The sequence below is a fragment of the Podarcis muralis genome, chromosome 7 (genome assembly GCF_964188315.1).
Source record: "Podarcis muralis chromosome 7, rPodMur119.hap1.1, whole genome shotgun sequence".
NCBI lineage: Eukaryota > Metazoa > Chordata > Lepidosauria > Squamata > Lacertidae > Podarcis > Podarcis muralis.
In genome coordinates this window covers 61,429,447-61,449,681 of record NC_135661.1, presented here as the reverse complement: position 1 = coordinate 61,449,681, position 20,235 = coordinate 61,429,447, and the positions used below count along the sequence as shown (strand labels likewise).

General features: G+C 43.1%; 1 protein-coding gene across 2 annotated transcripts in view; it reads left to right on the top strand.

Moving 5' to 3' along the window:
* The window catches only part of CSMD2 (CUB and Sushi multiple domains 2), a 477,324-nt gene that overhangs the window by 144,907 nt on the left and 312,182 nt on the right, over positions 1 to 20,235 (top strand). For both annotated transcript variants that reach the window (XM_028738980.2, XM_028738982.2), the window contains exon 5: positions 8,071 to 8,278. In XM_028738980.2, coding sequence (XP_028594813.2) covers positions 8,071 to 8,278 — 208 coding nt within the window. The remainder of the gene's footprint in view (positions 1 to 8,070; positions 8,279 to 20,235) is intronic.

Genomic DNA, 20,235 nt, shown 5'->3' with positions numbered 1-20,235 from the left:
TGCTGAATTTAAGCGGAGCTGATGGGTTTATGACTCCACTTGGCAGCTGAGCACAGATTCAGGAAGCCAGCCGAAGGAGTTGAGAACATTTGTAATGCTGCTTTTTAAGCATATCAAATACGCATTATCTCATTAAAAGTGCCCTGGCCTATTAGAACTCAAACAGTTGCTTGGAATGCGCTGTGCACAAAGTGTGTGTTTATGTTTTGTTTTTATTTATTTATTAATCCTGGGCTCTTGACAGGCACTTTGATATGTTGTAATAATAAGTTAAAAATAAGCTCATCAAATTAGGGGAAATATTAACAAGTAGTGCTAGAAGCTCTTAATATTTTAAAAGGATTTTTTAATTAAAGTTTCAAGAACAAAGGGGATAATTCTCCAGAAAAGGAACCAGCTGGTTTATACTGTTTTGGTATCGGGTCTGACATAATGGTTTTATTCAGAGAGAGTGCCGTGGGATGATTTCCATGAAGAATTTAACGGAGAAATGATTTTCAGGATGGAAAATCGACTCTTTAATTGGGGCCTTTAAAAAAAAAATCCACATTGTCTCTGTCATCAGTATTCCTGCTGTCCTGTTTCTTAAATTGTCTGTCAACAGTCATGTCATCCAGGCCTCAGGAACGTGAACTACAAAACTCATAGCCTTGGGCTGTGACCTATCTTGGTGCGTTACCTGGGACCATGTGTGCTTAGACCTCAAAGCACTCTTCAGATGTGGAAGGGAATGCTGCTGCACAACAACTTCCACTGTCTAAAACATATCGATTCACAAGCACTGGGAAGCCTCTGGATTGGGCAGGCCTACTATGTGGACTGATAACCTGACTTTCTGCTCTTCACTGATCAGCACAACAGAAGGAGATGGGGCTGTGTGTAGCATCCACCTCTGTGAATATGGCAGGCAGCAAGAGGCCTCTGGTTTGGCCAAGTCAAATATACTATAAACTCTAGAAGCTGCCCCAGCCTGCCTGACAGAGCAATGCCTTATGCCAGCTGAAACCCAGCTGTTCTGGCTCCAGCAACTGACCTTAGGGATCCTAAGATGGAGAGAACACATTCTAGTTCTGGATTTTGAGAATGATAACCACACAACTTTGGCCTGATCATGATATCACGAGTACCAGAAACTTAGTCTGATTTACCCAGATGAGGATGCTGGAAATGGTTCAGTGAATGCAGAGTGTTATCTGGAAAGCCCCTGGTTTTGAAGAAGATTGCCTCAGCCACAAATTAACCACTATTCCTCTCAGCTTCAGTGTCTCCCTAATTATGGAGAGAATACCACTGGCCTGCCTTAGAAGGCTGTTGGAAGGGTTCCTGAGGTACTTTATGATAAGCACTTGAGCATTAGACATACATACAGTAAATACTTAAAACTAATTCTGTTATTACTCATTCTGTTCTAAATGGAACTTGGGCTTTTGGAAGGCCAGTAAAGGATCGTGGTTGTCACAGTTGAACTCTGCCTATACCTTGAACTTGAACTGTCCTCAGAGGAGGAGCAAGAGGAGCAGGACTCTCCAGCAAATCTACATAATGCCAATGTTCCTGAGGAGACCTTGTCCTAAGGAAGCCTTGCCTCACATCATCTGCCTGGATTCCTGGACTACTCTCGTCTCACCCAGAACCACAGGGGTAGAGGAGGCAATAAGCCAGGCAGAAACTTCAGAGCCAAAGTGCCCTGCAAGGCTACTTGGGAGGAGGCTGAAGGTCACTGAAGCACCTGTTAGGATCAGGGCCTGTCAGCAAAAGAACCTTCATTGCTGAACCTCTAGCCTTCCTCACATGGGGAAATGCATAATGGACTCCACAGAAGTGATTAAGAAACTCACATGTCCATGGCTTTCAGACACAGTTCCTGTCCCCCAAGTGGCTGTAGCAATTATTTGCCAGTTTGGCTTGTTCCTTTTCAAAATGCAGACAGAATTGTGATTTGGGTTATTTCTGCCCCGAGTACCAGCTGTCACACACAGGGATGCAATTTGTACTTACGCAATGTGTTTGCCTCACCGGCTTGACACAGTTGGGCAACAGATGGTCATAAGAAATCTGAGTTGGCGTGAAGGAGAGCGTCTTTCCTCCTGGAGTTTACAGCAGTCATTTCAGGCCCTGCTCATTGAGATGGTGGCTGAATTGTTCAGAAACCAAGATTCTACCAAGCCATATCATAACCCGGGCTCAAAGTTTGTTAAAGATCACTTCCTTCTGCTGCATACCGTTATAATATTTTAAGGTGCACAGAGAGATTCCTCTTAATGATGCTATCCATGTACTAGATTCAGGCAGCAAATGTGGGGAAAGAGATGTTCTCAGTGGATCCCACCTCCTTGGGAATCTCCCTTGCTGGAGCATTTAAGTTTGTGTCCAGCTTTTATTCACACCCAGTAACTTGCTCCAAACTTAGCCTCAATTCCAGATGACAAATGATGATCTGCAAGCTTTATTCAGGCTTCTGAGTGCTATTTGTGGCTCCCCCTCTTTTTAAGACTGTTTGAAGTATTGGGAATAAGATACTGATGCAAGAATTCTCCTGCACAATGTGGCCTAGTGCTTCACCATAAACCTCAATATACCTACCAACATTACATTTCCAGAGATGCCAAATCCTGAGCATCTTTTGGACCAAGTGTCTTAAGTTGTACCTGTTTGGACTGGCCTTTGGGGCTGTGGATTATCTCAGCCCAAAGCCTTTGGCACAGATTATGCGGGAAATAATCAAGATAACATTGTAACAATATGCCCTTGTGGTAAATATTCCAGGACCAAGCCAGCTGTCTCATATTGTGAAAAGGAGAGCTCTGCTGATTTGACCAAGGATCAGTCTAGAGCAGGGGTAGCCAACATGCTGCTCTCCAGTAATTGTTTTCCTACAACACTCAAGTTTCCTGACCATTGGCCATTGTGTCTGGAGCTAATGGGAACTGTAGACCAGCAAACACTAGAGGGCGCCATGTTGGATATCTCTGGTCTAGAGAAGGAAAAAATGGCAGAACCAAAGAAGCAGATGAAAGCTTGTCAAATCATTGTGGGGTAAGGTAAGGACAGTGCAGGGAACAGTGCAGGTTTACAGGTACACTTTTAAAATCCCTCTGCTGGGTCTGACTGAAGGCCCATCTAGTCTGGATCCTGTTTCCTGCAGCGACCCAACAGCTATCCCAGGCAAGCAGGGCAAGGAGGGAATAGCTCTCTGTTTGTTCCCCAGTAGGTGATGTTCAGCAGCAGGCTGCCTTGACTCATGGTGAACCTAGATATTGTGTTTAGTAGCCAATTATGCTTGCATACTTCATGAATATGTTTACTCATTTTTTAAAGATGTACAGTGGTGCCTCGTAAGACGAAATTAATTCGTTCCGCAAGTTTTGTCGTCTTGCGATTTTTTTCGTCTTGCGAAGCATGGTGTTGGGAAAGTTTTGGAAAAGCTTCAAAAATCACCAAAGTCTTTAAAAACCTCAAAAAAGGCTACCACACCGCGTTCTATGAGTTGCTCCTCGAAGTCAAGTCGCAACTGTATTAACGGTGTTAAGAAAAAAGAAACAAACTTGCAAGACGTTTCCGTCTTGCGAAGCAAGCCCATAGGGAAAATCGTCTTGCGAAGCAGCTCAAAAAACAAAAAACCCTTTCGTCTAGCGAGTTTTTTGTCTTGCGAGGCATTCGTCTTGCGAGGTACCACTGTACAGTAAGCTCACAACTTACATCCAGGGATCATGCCTAAAGCCAAAATTGTGCATAGTCAAAAACATATTGGGTGCAATGCATGTGGGATTGCTGAAGTCTTTTTTCCTGGATGTCCGGCCCCTTTCCACCCCCTTTTAATTTATTTATTTTTTTGAGAATATTTTGCCAAGAGCCTGAAGCTGAATGCACGCAAGTTAAATTCGCATAAGTTGCAAGCTTGCAGCATATGACATCACAACAGCTTTGCCTAAAGTAGGAAGGCAATCTGATGAACTGCTTCAATACCCTAATGAGAAGTGTATAGGGCTTAGCCTATAAGAGACTGATGTATGCTAAAGATGGTATTGGGCCTTGCAAATATTTCCCTCTCTTCAGTTTGAAGAGGACACCCAGGGAGTGGATGTATGGGGGGGGGGATATAGGACTGATGAGTTTGACGCAACAGTGCTGTAAATGTTCAAGTGGAGATGACCTGTGTCTTCAACCAGAAGTCTTTTGAAAATATAATGACAATATTTATCCTTGGATTTTAAAGCTGCTTGAGACAAATAGGTGTTCACCATGTAAAGCTGGAGAGAGCCCCTTGACGAACGCATCTGCAATGCTGTTCTGTAGTGTGCATTGTAAAGTTAACAGGCTTTTGTTGGCGCCTTCTCAATAAATAGTGCCGCCTTTTGATGGCACTCCAACATCCTAAAGTGACACACTACCACAATGCAAGTCAAATTAATTCTTCACTTCCCTTTATCTTCTTCCCCATGTTTTTCGTCCTTGATCCTCCTACTTTATTTGCTCTAATAGCTTTGTGTTAATAGAGTCAGCTTGTACAGGAAGATAACCTGTGGCAAGCCACGGATCCCGTTCTCTTTCTGCACAGTAAATGCTGTCAGCTTTACTGAATGACTTTGTGTGTGTGTGTGTGTGTGTGTGTGTGTGTGTGTGTGTGTGTGTGTTGCTTATTTAGAGGTGGGACCTGCAGCAAAACATTGCAGTGTGGAGTACAGTACTTTTGTTTAGGATTCCAACTACTCCAGTCCATGAAAAACCCTCCATTCAGGTTTTTCATGCCTCTGTCCTCATTTCACTGTTTTTGGGTCTGGTTATTTCCCCTTCAGTATTTCTGTCCTTGTGCAAACCTTGGGATTCCCCCAGCCTGCTGATACCTCTCTTTTATGTGTGGGCGGTGCTGTTTTGGCTACACAAGCAGCAATAATCACAGACTGAACTTGGAACTAGAGGAAACCCCCCTAATATTAATAGTGATTTAATAGTGGTTTAATAGTGATTTAATAGTGGGATGTGGGTGGCACTGTGGGTAAAACCTCAGCGCCTAGGACTTGCCGATCGCATGGTCGGCGGTTCGAATCCCCGCTGCGGGGTGTGCTCCCGCTGCTCAGTCCCAGCGCCTGCCAACCTAGCAGTTCGAAAGCACCCCCGGGTGCAAGTAGATAAATGGGGACCGCTTACTAGCAGGAAGGTAAACGGCGTTTCTGTTTGCGGCTCTGGCTCACCAGAGTAGCTTCGTCACACTGGCCACGTGACCCAGAAGTGTCTGCGGACAGCGCTGGCCCCCGGCCTCTTGAGTGAGATGGGCACACAACCCCAGAGTCTGTCAAGACTGGCCCGTACGGGCAGGGGTACCTTTACCTTTACCTTTAATAGTGGTTTAATAGCAAAGGTGAGCAAATGCACCCATTCCGTTCCTATATCATCCTTTACTACTCAGCCCTCCCTTACTGCATTCATTGCCAAACTCCTAATGCTTTGGGGATGAGGCCTTGGATATTGAAGAGATGATGGAGTTTGGGAGGAAGGGAGAGAATAATTTCCCTTGCACCAGCCTTGGATAACCCCACTTCCCACCCCTTGAGCCCACCCCTTGAGCAGGGCCCCACCCAGTGCCAGCAGCATGGACAAGCAGCAGTGAGAAGGGCGCCAGTCTTGTCCCCTGCTCAGATCACCATGGGGCCCAGGGCCACCCACCAAATAAGCAGACTTCGTAGACAGAAAAATGGCAATAAAGCGTTTATTGTTTGGGCTGAGAGTTTGCGTGAGGAGCAATGGTGCTGCTAGTTCTGGACCAGATGATCGCCATGGTCTCTTCCAGCTCTGCAATTCTATGATATGTTTTTCAGTTCTGGTTCAGCTCTAACGTGTTTGCAAAACTCCCACCCTCCTGCTCCCAGTCCCTGTTTCAGCCCTCAAAGACTGAGGAAAATGCTGCAACTCCTATCTCTGGGGACTGGAGATACTTTGCTGTGAGATACTTACAGAACAAGAACCCAATTAATATTTTTCAACAATTGTTATCAACTGATGGCAATGAAGGCATTATTTTTTGTTGCTAACATAATATATTTCTGAAATATGGAAAGGGGGGAGACTTGTGGTCTTTTCTCTTTTTTAATATGCATGTTAAGCAACGGAAAGGATTACATTCATGAATCAGTCATTTTAAAGTCGTTTTTAGCCATGAGCTATTACGAATAATTGCCAGTTATATATACCACTTGGCACATGCACACACTCTATGGCATAAGCAACAATAAACTAAATAGAACCAAATATTTGACTGTGACTTGTCAAAAATTTAAATAGATTAAGTTTTAAAAATGAAAATGTCCAACATGTCAACAAGAGATAACTCAAATTACCGAATTCTTCTGAAATGCTGTGGAATACAAGATTACTGTATATAGAATTCAACTTGCAGATAGCTAAATCAATCATTTGTCTTTTCTTCTGTTTTCATTAAAGCTGCTGCTGCCTTGGTATTTTTGTGTTTTGCCACCTTGATAGAATACTTGTGAACTGTTTCCTTCAAGCTATGTTCAAGCACACTCCAGATTTCATTGCACTCCTATTTGTTCTTAGTTTTGTGAGCTTGTGGCTGAGAAGGGGTTTCAGCCAAGGACAGTAGGCTTACATTATAGACTGTAAAATGAGCATTGCATCCAACTCCACAACCGGTGTGATGAAAAACAAGGACAAAACAAGCCATTTCATGGAGAAAGCTGCCTTGGGTGCTGTTTATGTTGAATGTCAGAATATAAGCTATTGCAAAAAGAACAATAGTGGTGAATTTTTTTCCAAAGCAGAATTTGTTTTTTGCCCCAGTGGAGGGTGGTGTCCCATTAACGCATTAATGCTCAAAGCCCCATGCCCGAGTGGAGGGTCCTAATGCCCAGTGGCAAAGCACATTCTTTTCTTGCAGCAGATCTACAGTTCAGTCTCCAGTGTATTCCATTAGAAGAATCAGGTTCTATTTGGTGATATGAAAGGACTTCTGGCTTTAAACTCTGAAGAGCTGCTGCCTGCCAGAGGAGGGAATACTGGACTCTGTGGACAAATAATCTGACCTGCTATAAGACAGCTTTCTATGTTCCTGATTCCACCCACCTTCCAGATTTGCCTGGTCTCTTCTATCTGTTCTGTTGCTCCCTTCCAAGCTGCATTCCCTCCCCCTTGCTATCACCTCCAAGGATTTTTACATTAAAAACAAACCAATATATCAGGGCGAAAGGTCACTCACATTTCTGCCATGTATCGTTTGAGCCTGAACTGCCTTGTGCTAAATGACTGTGTGTCGGAAAGAACCACATAGACATAATATTTCAGCTTTGGCAAACTGTCATCACTTTGCTGTGCCCTCCCGTGGGGATGAGCGATATACTTTCTTGATGGCATTTACAACAAAGCCCCCAACCTTGTAGAAGCCAGAAACACAAATGAGCAGACTAAGGACTCATCCAGCCCTTGCCCTGAAGCTTTCCCCCAAGGAAACCCAATCTTTACTGCTGAATTGGAGCAAATGTCAACTGAGCTTGGCGTTTGCTCCGATTTGTCGCTAAAGAACCGGTTTTCCAGGGGAAAGTGGAGAGGCAAGGGGAAACTAATCAGACCTGTGCTTTCTAGGCAAGGGAGAAGCACAAGTTTGTATGAGCCCTAAAGTTGGATCCTGGAATATGTGTGAAGAAATATTCAATTTGCTTCTAAGCATGCACAGACTGCCTTCCCCACACTATGAAGCACCTCCAGCTGCATTGTTTTAGAGCAGGTCTTCCGAGACCTTACAAAACTAGAGCCTGGAGTTTGTCCTTAAGTTGTGGGTGCCTAGGGATGGTGGTGGGGCAGTTCAGTTTGACCCATTTCCACATCCATTTGCATATATCATCATCATCATCATCATCATCATCCTCTTCCTCCATGCAAAAATTGGCCTAGGTAACCACCCACTAAGAGTGCCTCAGTATTATATGTACTTCTGTGCAAACCATTTTGCTTGGAGAACTACATCACAAAATCTGTAAGGAAGTGAGAATGACATAGGTTCGCCTGAAAATGCAAACTGAATACGTCTTCTAATTCAACTTCATATTTTGCCTTCAGCTGATGATGCCTGTGGTGGAACACTTCGGGGGCAGAGTGGGATTATTTCGACCCCCCATTATCCTTCGGAGTACAGCAACAATGCAGACTGCACATGGACCATTCTAGCAGAGCCTGGGGACACCATTGCTTTGGTATTCCTGGATTTCCAACTAGAAGACGAATATGACTTTTTAGAGGTTACTGGAACTGAAGGGTCCTCCCTATGGTAAGATGATGGCTATGCTTTCTTATATCTGTGGGTTATCTGCCAGTATATCTCTCAACTTTGGTGAATCTGTGGGGAAAGAAAACTCCAAGCCTCTACGTGTGTGTCCTTGCAGACTTAAATCAGACAGATCTCTCAAGGCTTCCAAAATTAGTCTATTTTTAATGCAGTCTTTCATTCTCGTTGGTTGTTTTCTTTTAACACTGCTTTATGACCTGTATTATGTTTTATATTCTATTTCTGCACACCACTCGCGTACACTTTGATGTAGAACAGCAGATGAGTTCTGAAATAAAATAAATAAATAAAAGTAGAGGTATTTAAAAAGGGCACTGCAAGTCTTAAAAGCTGCGATATATCATAGGGGTTGAGGCTTTGATAGTCTGGGACTATCTTTGATAGTCTGGGTCCAGATTTTTTTAAGGATATGTGGGACGTATCTCACATTCGTTACACTCAGAGTAGACGCACTGAAATTAATGAACATGACTTATTTAGATTTATTTCAGTGGGTCTTCTTTTAGCATAGCTGATGTTGGATACAACCCTTTGCTGTTAGTGTTTGTGGAGTGCAGTTAAGTTCTGGTTTTCCATACCGCTCACACTGGCATACAGATTTAATTGTATCTGTGCATTTATGATTTTAACTCTGAAATGAAATGCAGGGTGTCATCTATGATGCACTAAAGTTTTGCACTTAAAGGGAAGATTTCATGGTCAGGATTTGCAGCTTGTTATAGTCACTATTAAGAGCTTTTTAAAGCATGCAGTAATGAGAAATATCTAGATATTTTTGATAGCTTGGTTAAGCTTTGCAGCAATGGGCTTCTGTCTTTGATACATGTCCTTGCTGATGATTTCCATAGCAGAGAGCTAGTTAAGTAGAATTTAAAGTGTAGGATGTAACGGTCCGTAACCTTGCTTTTTAGAATGGTGTTATTATTTTAAAATGGGTTGCTGCCTCTGTTATGGGAACTGTGGTGATCTTGCTAAAATTAGGTTTGCTCTGAACTGTGGCTTGGGATGAACCTCAGGCTCCTGTAGACCAGTCAAGCTCCCTTCCCTCTGGAATGCTACCATTGCCTCTGTCCATTTGTCTCTGTAACCATTGGTGGCGCTAGTTAAGCAATTAGGGTACACAATCCCTTGTTGACTTGGTGAAACTCTGAACTTCTGTCATGGCACCTCATCCCCACCCCCAGAAATTGTGAAGGGGAAGAAGATATTTGTGCTGCTGGAAATGTCCCACTGTTTCAGATTAAGATGTACCAGCAATAACAGGAACCATAAGACTTTTGAAGCCAGGTGGTCTCAGTGTTGGTATGATGCTGTAACAGAGGTACATCTTTCAGGTTTCCCATAGTCATCTGGTTAGCCGCTATGAGCACAGGATGGTGGACTAGATGGGTCATTGGCCTGATCCAGCAAGGCACTTCTTATGTTTTAATGTTGTTATGTTCAAATAAAATGGGGGTTCTTGCAAAGGCAATACAAATGTGTTTTGGAGAAGAACTCAAAGCAGATTTTTGTTTTCTAACTGCTCTGGAGGATTCAAGGGTGGGGAAATAGAGTGAGACATGGAAACTTTAATTGCAATCAAATAATATTTAATCAAATGGGAAGATGAAAGGAAGATATGTGAAGCAATTGGAAGCAGCCATGTGTCTTTTGTAGGATATTGCTTTTGCCTTAATTTCTAATGTGTAAGTGTACCCTGGGCCCGTGTGACATTGACAAAGTATTTTTTATCAAGGCCCCCACTTGGGCTGCAGCGGCTGCTGACTCCAGGGCTTTACATGCAGGATGGGAATGCAGTCTCTTCAAAGACAAGGTCTTCCTTTTGGGCTCTGATGGCAGGATTAGCATTTTGTCACCTATCTCTCCCGCTCTCCCCTCCTGCTGTGTTACAAGACACTGTGACTGAGAGATACCCAGAATAAAAGATGCAGAGAATCATTCATGAAGGAGTCTTAAAATAACACAGGCTCCATCTGCTTAGAGCAAAATAAATCAATCTTCTCTTGTAATCACAGTTGTGTTTCTTTTTTATTTCCTGTGGTAAATAATTCTCAGTGGTGAAAAAGAGAGCAACCTTTGCATTTGGGGCTAGACCTGTGCTTTCTTTCTGGAAGGGAGGAGGACACAGAGGGCATGTCTTGAGGTCCAAGACAGGGTACCTGTGAAGTATCTGAAGAAGAGAAACCAACTTGGGTGGAGTTTGGTGGCTGCCCAAATAAAATGCCACCATGGCAGTGGAAATGACCACCACCACAATAAGCAGCCAGTATGTTGGGCTGAAACAACTCTACAGGTGGCTAAATTGGAGAAGGAATATGTTTTGTAAATTGGGGTAGGTGCAATGGAGGTCTTATCAGTGCCAGCAGCATTTGTCTTGGATGTCCAGTAACACCCCCCCCCCCAAAAAAAAATGACTTGGAATGATGTTGAATCATGGCAGCCATCCACTGTCTGCCACTGGCAGAAGAACTTGCCTCCACCACAGATAGGCTTTGTGCGCCTCTCACACATTTCTTGAAATTTTGCAGGTTTGGACAGCCCAGAGGTTTCACTTACTTCTAATATTTCAAGTTCCAAAGTCCTGTTGAACATACTGCTGCATTGATAAAAAGAGAGCATAAGTTCTGGCCCTTTGGTAGCTGTGGAATGAGCATCAGGAGCTGGGAGCCACACACAGTAGAGTAGACACTTGTGTTGCCCAGGAAAAATCCCAGCCTGATCCAAAAGCCAGATCAGAGAGCCAGTGGTCAGCTTGGGTCAATCACTCCAGAGCCTATGAGCACTTTACCATCCAGGGAATGCTCCAACCTACAGCCTCAGTGGCTCACCAGATAGGACAGCAGAACACAGGCCTGCAGGTCCCCTGTTCTAGCCGTGACAAATGCTGACACAGACTTGAAATCTCCAGTAACTGCAAACATTCTTTTTCTCAAACATAATACTGTAAGTGATTTGTGGTAGTTAGATGGTGAAAAGGAGGTGGGGGAGGAGAGGAACTCTCTTCCAATTGACCAGATCATCCTTTCCTTGCCTTGTCACTCATAACCAATCCTTAGTCATCGTAGGTGACCAGGCAATTTACAGGATGTTGGGGGTAAGGCCATTATTTCTACACTCCAAATCCTCTCAGGAAGGGGAAAGGTTGTCAACTGCTGACATAATTAGAGATATTGCTGGGTATTAAATTAAAAGGTAATGTGTTTACCACAGTTGTGTCACCATCAGAAGTAAAGACGTATTCATGTAGCTAATTTTATACTTGCCTGACAAGCTGTTTGGGGGGAATTATAGTCTGAGTTGTTGCAAAGCTATTAATCTGGGATAGCTGCCATTTAACTCGTACCCAATTGTTTAATGTTCCTGGAGCTTGCATGAAAATTGGATGTTGCTCTTTTTAATGCAGAAATGGCATTTATTAGTGTATGTTAATACTTTAGGGGGCAGTCACTTTCATCTGGTGCTGGCAAACTTCACAAGCTATGAAGCTTCTGAGATTATTCAGGCCTTTGGCTTGTCTTGGTGTAATGCTGGCAGCGAGTGCCTGTTGCAGGTAGAAGGGACGTGAGCTTCTACCAACAGCCTTTCTGTCCTGTTGCTCTTCCCTAAGGACAGAGAAGAGCCCAAGTTTGCAGCTGGTCCTGAATATGGGGTGGTATTATGCTACCATCAGGGGAAGGGCTGTAGCTCCTCGGTAGAGCATCTGCTTTGCATGTGAAGGTCTCTGTTTGATCCCTGGTATCTCCAGGTAGGGCTGGAAAAGGCTGCTGCCTAAAACATTAGAAAGCTGCTTCTAGCCATTGCAGCCAGTATTGAGTTAGGTGGACTAATGGTCTGACACAGTATAATGCAGCTTGCTAGGTTCCTAGGCAGAGATATCTCCTGGGTATTTTGGATCTGCAAAATCTTGGTTAACAGTGATTAAGACCACATCAAGTCATGTGACCAGTTCTGATCTTTCTAAGAGCTTTCAGATTATACCCAGTGAATTGAAGTAGGGATGGGGAACCTGTGGCCCTCCAGATTTTGCTGGGTACAATTGGCCATTGGTATGCTGTCTGTGACTGAAGGGTGTTGAACAGCATGAATGAATCAGGGAGAAAACTAGCAAACAATCTTTCTGTTATGCTTCTGCAGGGCTTCTTCCTGGTGCATTATGCTATGTTAGTGGGTACTGTGTGGATCCACCCCCCCCCCTCTCAGGGACTAGCTGCCTTGGGCTGCCTTTGGCAAACCTCATTATTTGTAAGAGTCCCTTTTCAGAAAAGGGCCAGGTCTCTGTTGTCTAAAGTAAGCCAGAGGGCTGCTCTTTCCAGTCTACTAGCCTGGAGAACTCCCCATGATTTCAGCATAATTTAATTTCATATTCACAAGAAACTAACTTCTCAAGTTCTAGGCACAGACTTGGAAAAGGCTTTTCAAATTTTACTTTTGAAAGCTGCCAAAGAATACCCAGAGGTTGGTAATTAAATTCAAATGATTCATTTCCCCCCTTCTTTTTGTAAGTAATTTTTGCCAGTGGGGGTGGGGGTGGAGTGGGCTGAGAGAGAGAAGAAATCTGGTGTTTTGTTTAAAATATGTTTATGATTCTGTTTCACAATACTGCTAGAAATCATTTCCCCTTTTGCCTTTTAATTTCCTTTATTAAAACAAAATAAGAGCCATGATTTTAATTATTAGCAACATGCCAGATAGACTCAAGGCCAAATTATGCATTCTGACTCAAATATTTAATAAGAATTATAAACAGCTATAATTAGGTCAAAAAACTCATAGAAAACACACAGAAAAATTTGAGCCATCCATGTAGCAAACTTGTGTTGGATGTGGTGCCATGCTTCAGGATGGAAGAGGCACAACCATAACTGGAGGCAGCATAAAATCAAAGAATTGTAGGGTTGGAGGAATCACAACTGAAAAAATCCCTGACTGATAGCCACCCAACCTCTATTTAAAAACCTCTAAAAAATGAGTCCGCCACCCTCTGAGGTTGTCCGTCTCACCTTGGAACAGCTGTTACCATCAGAAAGTTCTTCCTAAAATTTTGTCGGAATATCCTTTCTTGTCATTTTAATTCATTGGTTTGGGTCCTACACTCTGGAGCAGCAGAAAACAAACTTGCTCCATCTTCTATTTGACAGCCCTTCAGATATTTGAAAATGGATAGCATATCACCTCTCAGTCTTCTCTTCTCCAGTCTAAATGTACCCAACTCTCTCAACGATTCCTCATAAGTCTTGGTTTCCAGACTCTTGAACATCCTGGTCACCCTCCTCTGTACATGTTCCCGCTTGCCAGTATTATCCTTAAAATGTGGTGCCCAGAACGGGACACAGTACTTCAGGTGTGGTCTGACCAAGGCAGAATAGAGCTATTACTTCCCTTGATCAGGATACTATACTTCTGTTGATGCAGCCTAGAGTGGCTTTAGCTTTTCTTCTGCTGCTGCTTCACACAGTTGACTCATGCTAAACTTGTGGTTGTCAAGTCATATTTTTCCTGCACAAGTTGAGAACCTTACATTTGTTCCTAATGGAATTTGTTTTGTTAGTTTTGGCCCAGTTCTCCAATCTTGAATCCCAATTCTGCCTTCTGCAGCATTAGCTACCTCTCCCTGGTTGGTGTCATCCTGCATCCAAGTCATTTATAAAGATGTTGAACAACACTGAGTCCTGGGAAAAACCCTGCGGCATCCCACTTGTCACTCTTTTCCAGAAAGAGGAGGAAGCATCTGTACGCAAAACAGCTCGACAGAAGTTTTTAAGCCTGGAGACAACAAGAAAGAATTGGCAGCGTGCTAGTAGCTCATTCTTGAGCTAGGACAATTTTACAGTGCCAGGTGGGATGTGTTTTGTCTCTGCCCCTCCACATCTTTCCAAAGGCATGAGCTGCTTTAATAGTCTCCTTATGTGACAGTCCAGTGGTGATCAAGCAAGGCCCTCCAGCTGCCAATTTCCTTCTGGTAGAAAGAAACAATGTGCCTGGGCTGCCTGGCCAAAGTTCCAAGTCTGATATCCCAGCTACCTTAAATCTCTCAGAATTCACATCCAGAATAACCCCCTCCCTCAAAAAGAAGGGCTTGCCTTATGAGACCCCATCACACACAAAAAAGTCTTGCCTTAACTCACTTTTGTGTCAGGACTCACAACTGACAGAGCAGGGCATCACATCAATAGATGCCTTCTAGATTTGGGAACCAAGGTTTGGAAGAAAAAATGGGCACTTGCAGGCAGGTCTTACAGCTTCTACATTTCCCATTTATATAGAGAAATTAGTGTTGTTGTTGTTTTCAAGGCTGCTACTGGCAGATTAGTAGTGACTAAATCATGTACCCTGCTAAGTCATTAGTCAGCTATTTCTTCCCTCTTGTTTCTATATAAAAAAACCTGTTTCTGGCTTAAGACTAGAAAGGTACTTTTTTTAGGGGCTAGAAATTGACCAGTTTAAAACTTGACTGTTCCTAACACAAAACTGGGGTGCCATTTTGGAGGAGTAATTGCTGCCCCCTCTGTTTATGTCTGTATACAATTATGTCTCAGGATAACCTACACATGCCAGAGGTCTGGTTCTACATACCAAGTACTAAGAGACTGAGCTAAGAACTAGGTACCCTCTTGTCTGAATGTCACTTCAGCCATGAACTCAGTAGACACGCCTCTCTCTCTCTGCTTCATTCTTTTCCATCCCAGTTGTTGCTAAGTTTAGGTTTATTAAATTAATGTATCACTTCCCACTAAAAAGTCCTTAAGTGATATATAAGCAAGTAAATAAATCTATGCATGTCAAAGGCACAAATCCATTTCTCCCCTATATGCATAAAAATATCAGACTGTCACCATTCTGTAGTTAGTGTGGCTGCCAGTAGGTGGCCTCACACCTGCAGTGAGGTTTAATGGAGGGGGAGGCACTTCACTTAGCAGTTCAGCAAGCTGCTGTACAAAGCACCTCTCCAATTCCATTAAAATGGGGTAGGGATGAGCTGGGAGGACAGGGGGCAGGTGGTGAGCTTGGGGTATAGGCAAGGGGGTGGATGAAGTGGAAAGTGAGAAGATTTACTTAGGTGTGGGGGAAGAGTGGTTGGCAAGGTAGGGTTTGCAAGTGGAGCAAGTAGAGCAGCAGTCCTTTATTAAAAAGGATGATAGTTTGACCTGCATTAGATTTAATCCCAAGAGTGAGCTTTTGAGCCTTGTTGCAAATTTTGTTCCTCGGCTCTACTCCAGATTCAGTTTCTCTATACATCAGGACAGCTTTGTTCTTCTTCTGCAGATGAAATGAGAGTGCCATAGATGTGTCATGCAGCCATTGCTTCAATTGCGAGAAAGCAGGATTTTGCTAAACTTCTTTCTGAGCTTGACATATGCTAGGGCATTTGTTTGCTTCCTGCATTTGACCTCCTGGCTTTTGGCTCTTACCTGCCTCAGGCTCACATGGATATCATGTTACCAGGTAGGTGTGAAACAGGCAGTCCAGGAGTGGTTCACCACATGCGGATCACCTAACAATGAAACAACACTTCTCACAGCTCATGAAACAACACTTTTTACAGCCCCTTTAATGGCAATTGCACTGTTTCTGGTGAGATCTTGGGCCCTCCTGTTTTCCTGAAAAGTGTGAAATGAAGCTGTAATGGAGATGGAATAAAAGTAGGAGAGAAGCAGTGAGGGGGAATGAAAAGCCTTCTAGCCAATTAGAAATGACAGTTCTGGGTTTTCTCGCCTGGTAGGGAAATGTTGGCAACATATTCTAGTTCAGTGGGCCTTCCCTAATTGTGTTTTCTCTTGTAGGGAACGGGTGAACAGGCTTTATAGAAGAATAGAAAACAAAAATACCATATATATTTTCTGCCATATTGACCCTCTCATTTTCTAAAGCTATTGTTTCTACCTCTCAGCCATCACCAGGACACAGAGATATAAACAGGCATCAACATTCACCTCTCCTAGATTTCTTGTTGGTTTAGACCAAATTATTGTCAAGCTGGGCATGGGGTGAGACACAGGTGAAGCAGGAAAGGTAGAAGGAGGCTTCACAATAGTTAGGAGAGCAAGTCTTCAATTTGTTTTAACTGTTGCACTGCACTGCACTGCTCAGCACAGAAGGATGCTCAGGTCAAATGTATTCTGCTCTGCAGAATTTCCATGTGTTCCCCCATTAGTTGGTTCCTTTTTGCATCTGTAAGAAGTTTGCCATAAAAAAAGAACCTGCTTGAAAATTCATATTAAAACAGATTTTTTTAATAAAAAAAATCCTCTCCAATTTATGCATTTAAAAACGTATTTTGATATACTTGTGAGTTGAGAAATTCCTTGAACATCCGTAAAGGTAAAGGGACCCCCTGACCATTAGGTCCAGTGGCAGATGACTCTGGGGTTGTGGCGCTTATCTTGCTTTACTGGCCGAGGGAGCCGGCGTACAGCTTCCAGGTCATGTGGCCAGCATGACTAAGCCGCTTTTAGCAAACCAGAGCAGTAAATGCAAACGCCGTGCATCCTTACTTAGGTACATACTTACTTAGGCTAAATGTCTCTTATTAGGATTTAAGAGATATAGCCTATAATGCCCCATATGAATTTCTCTGGCCAGCATTCTTCTTATTCTGAATTCTGGTATAATTAGGAGAATTTCTAGAATTAATTCCAGCATTGAAGTATGTGCAGTTTGCTGCAGTTTTGGCTTCCTTAAGTTCATTTGCATCTCTTCCCTAAATACAGTTTTCTGCATTTAGAAATTTTGGTTGTTGGGCCACGGTAGGCCATCACTGAGGCATATAGATTGAAATGGATTATAGAACAATGCTATTGTCCCTGGGAGCTCTCCCTGGTCCTGTAGTACCTAAACTGGCCAGTTGCTGTAACCAACTCTCTAGCATCTGAGACCTGCTCCTTGTTGCTTCACCCTAATGCTGATTTCTCAATAGATCATCTCTCCTCACCTTATCCATCAAATAAAATCTGGAGTCCAATACATGATTTAGACTTTAACCCTTGGGGCCAAGTGTGATCCGGTATCAAAAGTTTAATCTAACAAGATATCTGAATTTGCCATGAACTGCAAGCATGGAGATATTTTGCTTTGGCTTTTTCCTTGGAGGTGAATTTAACCTGGAATAATTTCAGGCACTTGAAATAAGGTTGGGTTATTCATTAATTGATAGCCTCTCCATCAAAATGCTGTCAATGCAAGCCATAAAACCAAACTGCAATAGCTTGCAGTTTCTTAAGGCAAGTGTTCTTAGATATTGCAATGATGAATATGGAAGTTAAAAGTGTAATATCATTTAATTGATTTTTATAACTTTTGGCCAATTGTCATTAAACATTTAGCTTTCAGGGGGAGTGTAGGGAAAGAGGCTCTGGTGGTTAAATGACACATTTTTACAACTGTTCTGTCCCCAGAATATGAACAGCTTCCTCATCATAGTTAATTATTGCTTTGCCACTGAACAGTGTCTTCTGTAATGATGATGAACAGCTTTTGATTTTAGTACTGTTTAAGGACATATAGTTGGAAGATAAAATTGGAGACCAGCTTTGAAATGTACTTTGCAAAGAAAAGGGAAGAACTTACAAAGTGATCCTTACAGGAAGCTAAGTGGTAGAGCAGCTGTTTTAAATGCAGAATGTCCCAGGTTCAATCCCTGGTGTCTCTGGGTAGGGCTGGGAATATCCCCTGCCTGAAACTTTGAAGAGCTGCTGCCAGTCAGTGTAAGCAGTACTGAGCTAGGTGAACCAATGATCAATCACACCCTGAGTGTTCTCAGGTGGCTTCCTGTGCTCCCATTCTGGTAAGCAGTATTGATTTGTGAACTAGCAGATTATAACAAAAGTCATTCTAACAGAAATCCTTTCAGAGGGTTAGGCCCAAAGAACATTGCAAAAGAGTCCGTGTCACTCTGTAATAGATGTGTTCCACTTCAGTTTTGTGTGTGAGGTTGTGCAAACGGAAGAACGCCTTGCACGACTTTCTAGTGTGAGGTGCAAAACAACTCTTCAGTGAGCAAGCAGAATAAGTTATTATGTGATCAGGGCACATTGATGATGTTGATTTAAAAAGCACAAACACTGAAAACAATTTGTACAATGTGTCCTCAGAAATAAAGAGCATCTGTGAAACTAAAGGATTTCTGCAAGATCCACAAGTGCCTTGTCCAGGGAGAGCCTAGCTGGTGTCCTCCATATGCTATTTTACTATATCTGTGACCATTGGAGCTGGGGTTGATGGAAGCTGGAGTCCAACAACACATTGCCTTTCCCCAGCCTAAGGTCTTGCTGTATAATTTTTGTCAGCTACTGTGAGGCTAGAGCTGAGAGCACTGTAGGACTTGTATTGCTACCCTGATGAAATTGTAGGCAGTTCCCACCAGACCTGCTGCACTTCTGTAGCTTGGCCAATGGGTTGCTGTTCCTCTGCACAGGCAGATGACTGACCTCCTTGCCTCTGGTCTTTCCATCCCAAATACTTGCCCAGACTTTGATTTGAGAGTCTGATAGCTCTCACCAAAAAGTGCTGGAAAGTGAGTTGTAGACTGAATCTATCCACATGATCAGTTCTTGGTCTCCACCCCAAATGGGGTCGTGCAAATCAGTGGTTAGAACCTTTTCTTTAAACACACAGGTTTTCTCTCTGTTGCTGCTTGAATGTTAATTACCGTCTCGTAACTGTGTGGAAGTCAGTTCAGTACGTATGATGTATCTTTAAAATAAAAGTGCAAAATTAGATCCTAAAGCTAGTGATTATTTCCCTGGCTCCCATAGCCTTGCCTGTGCTCTTTTGAAATTTGTCCTATTCTCAGGTAAGAGTTGTGATCTGAGAAAGAGCTTCGTTTGCCCAGGGTTGTCTGATCCCAGTCATGGTAGCCTTCTTTCATTTCTAGTGCTGTGAACACTTTACTTAGATTAAGAGCTGGATAAAGCTATTACATAGGTGGTACCTCACACTGCTTAGGTTGTCTGCTTAAGTTAAAACACTAAAAAAAGGATTAATACCTCAACTTTCTAAGCGTCTGGGTAGGCTTGTCTATACAGGAATGTTTTGAGCAGGTGCTGAAAGCAGTACACCGAAGGCACCTGCTTGATCTCAATAAGCAGGGAGTTCCAAAGTGTAGGTGCAGCCACACTAAATGATCAAGTTCTTACAAATGTGGAAGGGGTGTCATGTGGCACCTGTAGTAGTATTTGAAGCAGTTGTGTAGGCACATCTGGGATAAGGCAATCTCGTAGGTACAGTGGTACCTCGGGTTACATATGCTTCAGGTTACAGACTCCACTAACCCAGAAATAGTACCTCAGGTTAAGAACTTTGCTTCAGGATGAGAACAGAAATCGTGTTCTGGCAGTGCGGCGGCAGCAGGAGGCCCCATTACCTAAAGTGGTGCTTCAGGTTAAGAACAGTTTCAGGTTAAGAACGGACCTCCGGAACGAATTAAGTACTTAACCCGAGGTACCACTGTAAACTGGTCCCAACATGTTAAGGGCTTTCTATACTAATAGTAACACCTTGAACCTCGCCCAGCAGCAAATCTCCAAACAGTGCAGATCTCTGAGCACAGGTGTTTTATGCTGACAAGACCTCACTCCTTCTGGATCAAGTGTGAGCAAAACCCAACATAAGCAAAAATTATATGGACTGGACAATTGCCACTCTTTTTTCTTTAAATCTCTTCTTTGGTGAAGTTTGTTGCACATGGAAGGGTCAGAATTTTATGCAAGGAACCATCTCCAGCAAGGTTTGCAAAGGAGCTCTGAATGGGAGTCTCTGGAGGGTCTCTGGGCATGTAAGTGGCTTTGAAGATGCTATTAGCTACTCACTCCATCTTCCTTTTCCTCCTCCCAAGGGTGTGCACAAAGGCTGCCTTCAGGGGCCTCTAGCCCCTTCAGTAGGTTTCAGAACTGTGTTCTTCCGATTGACATTACAATAGCAAATTGCAAGTCAGTGAGCTGAAT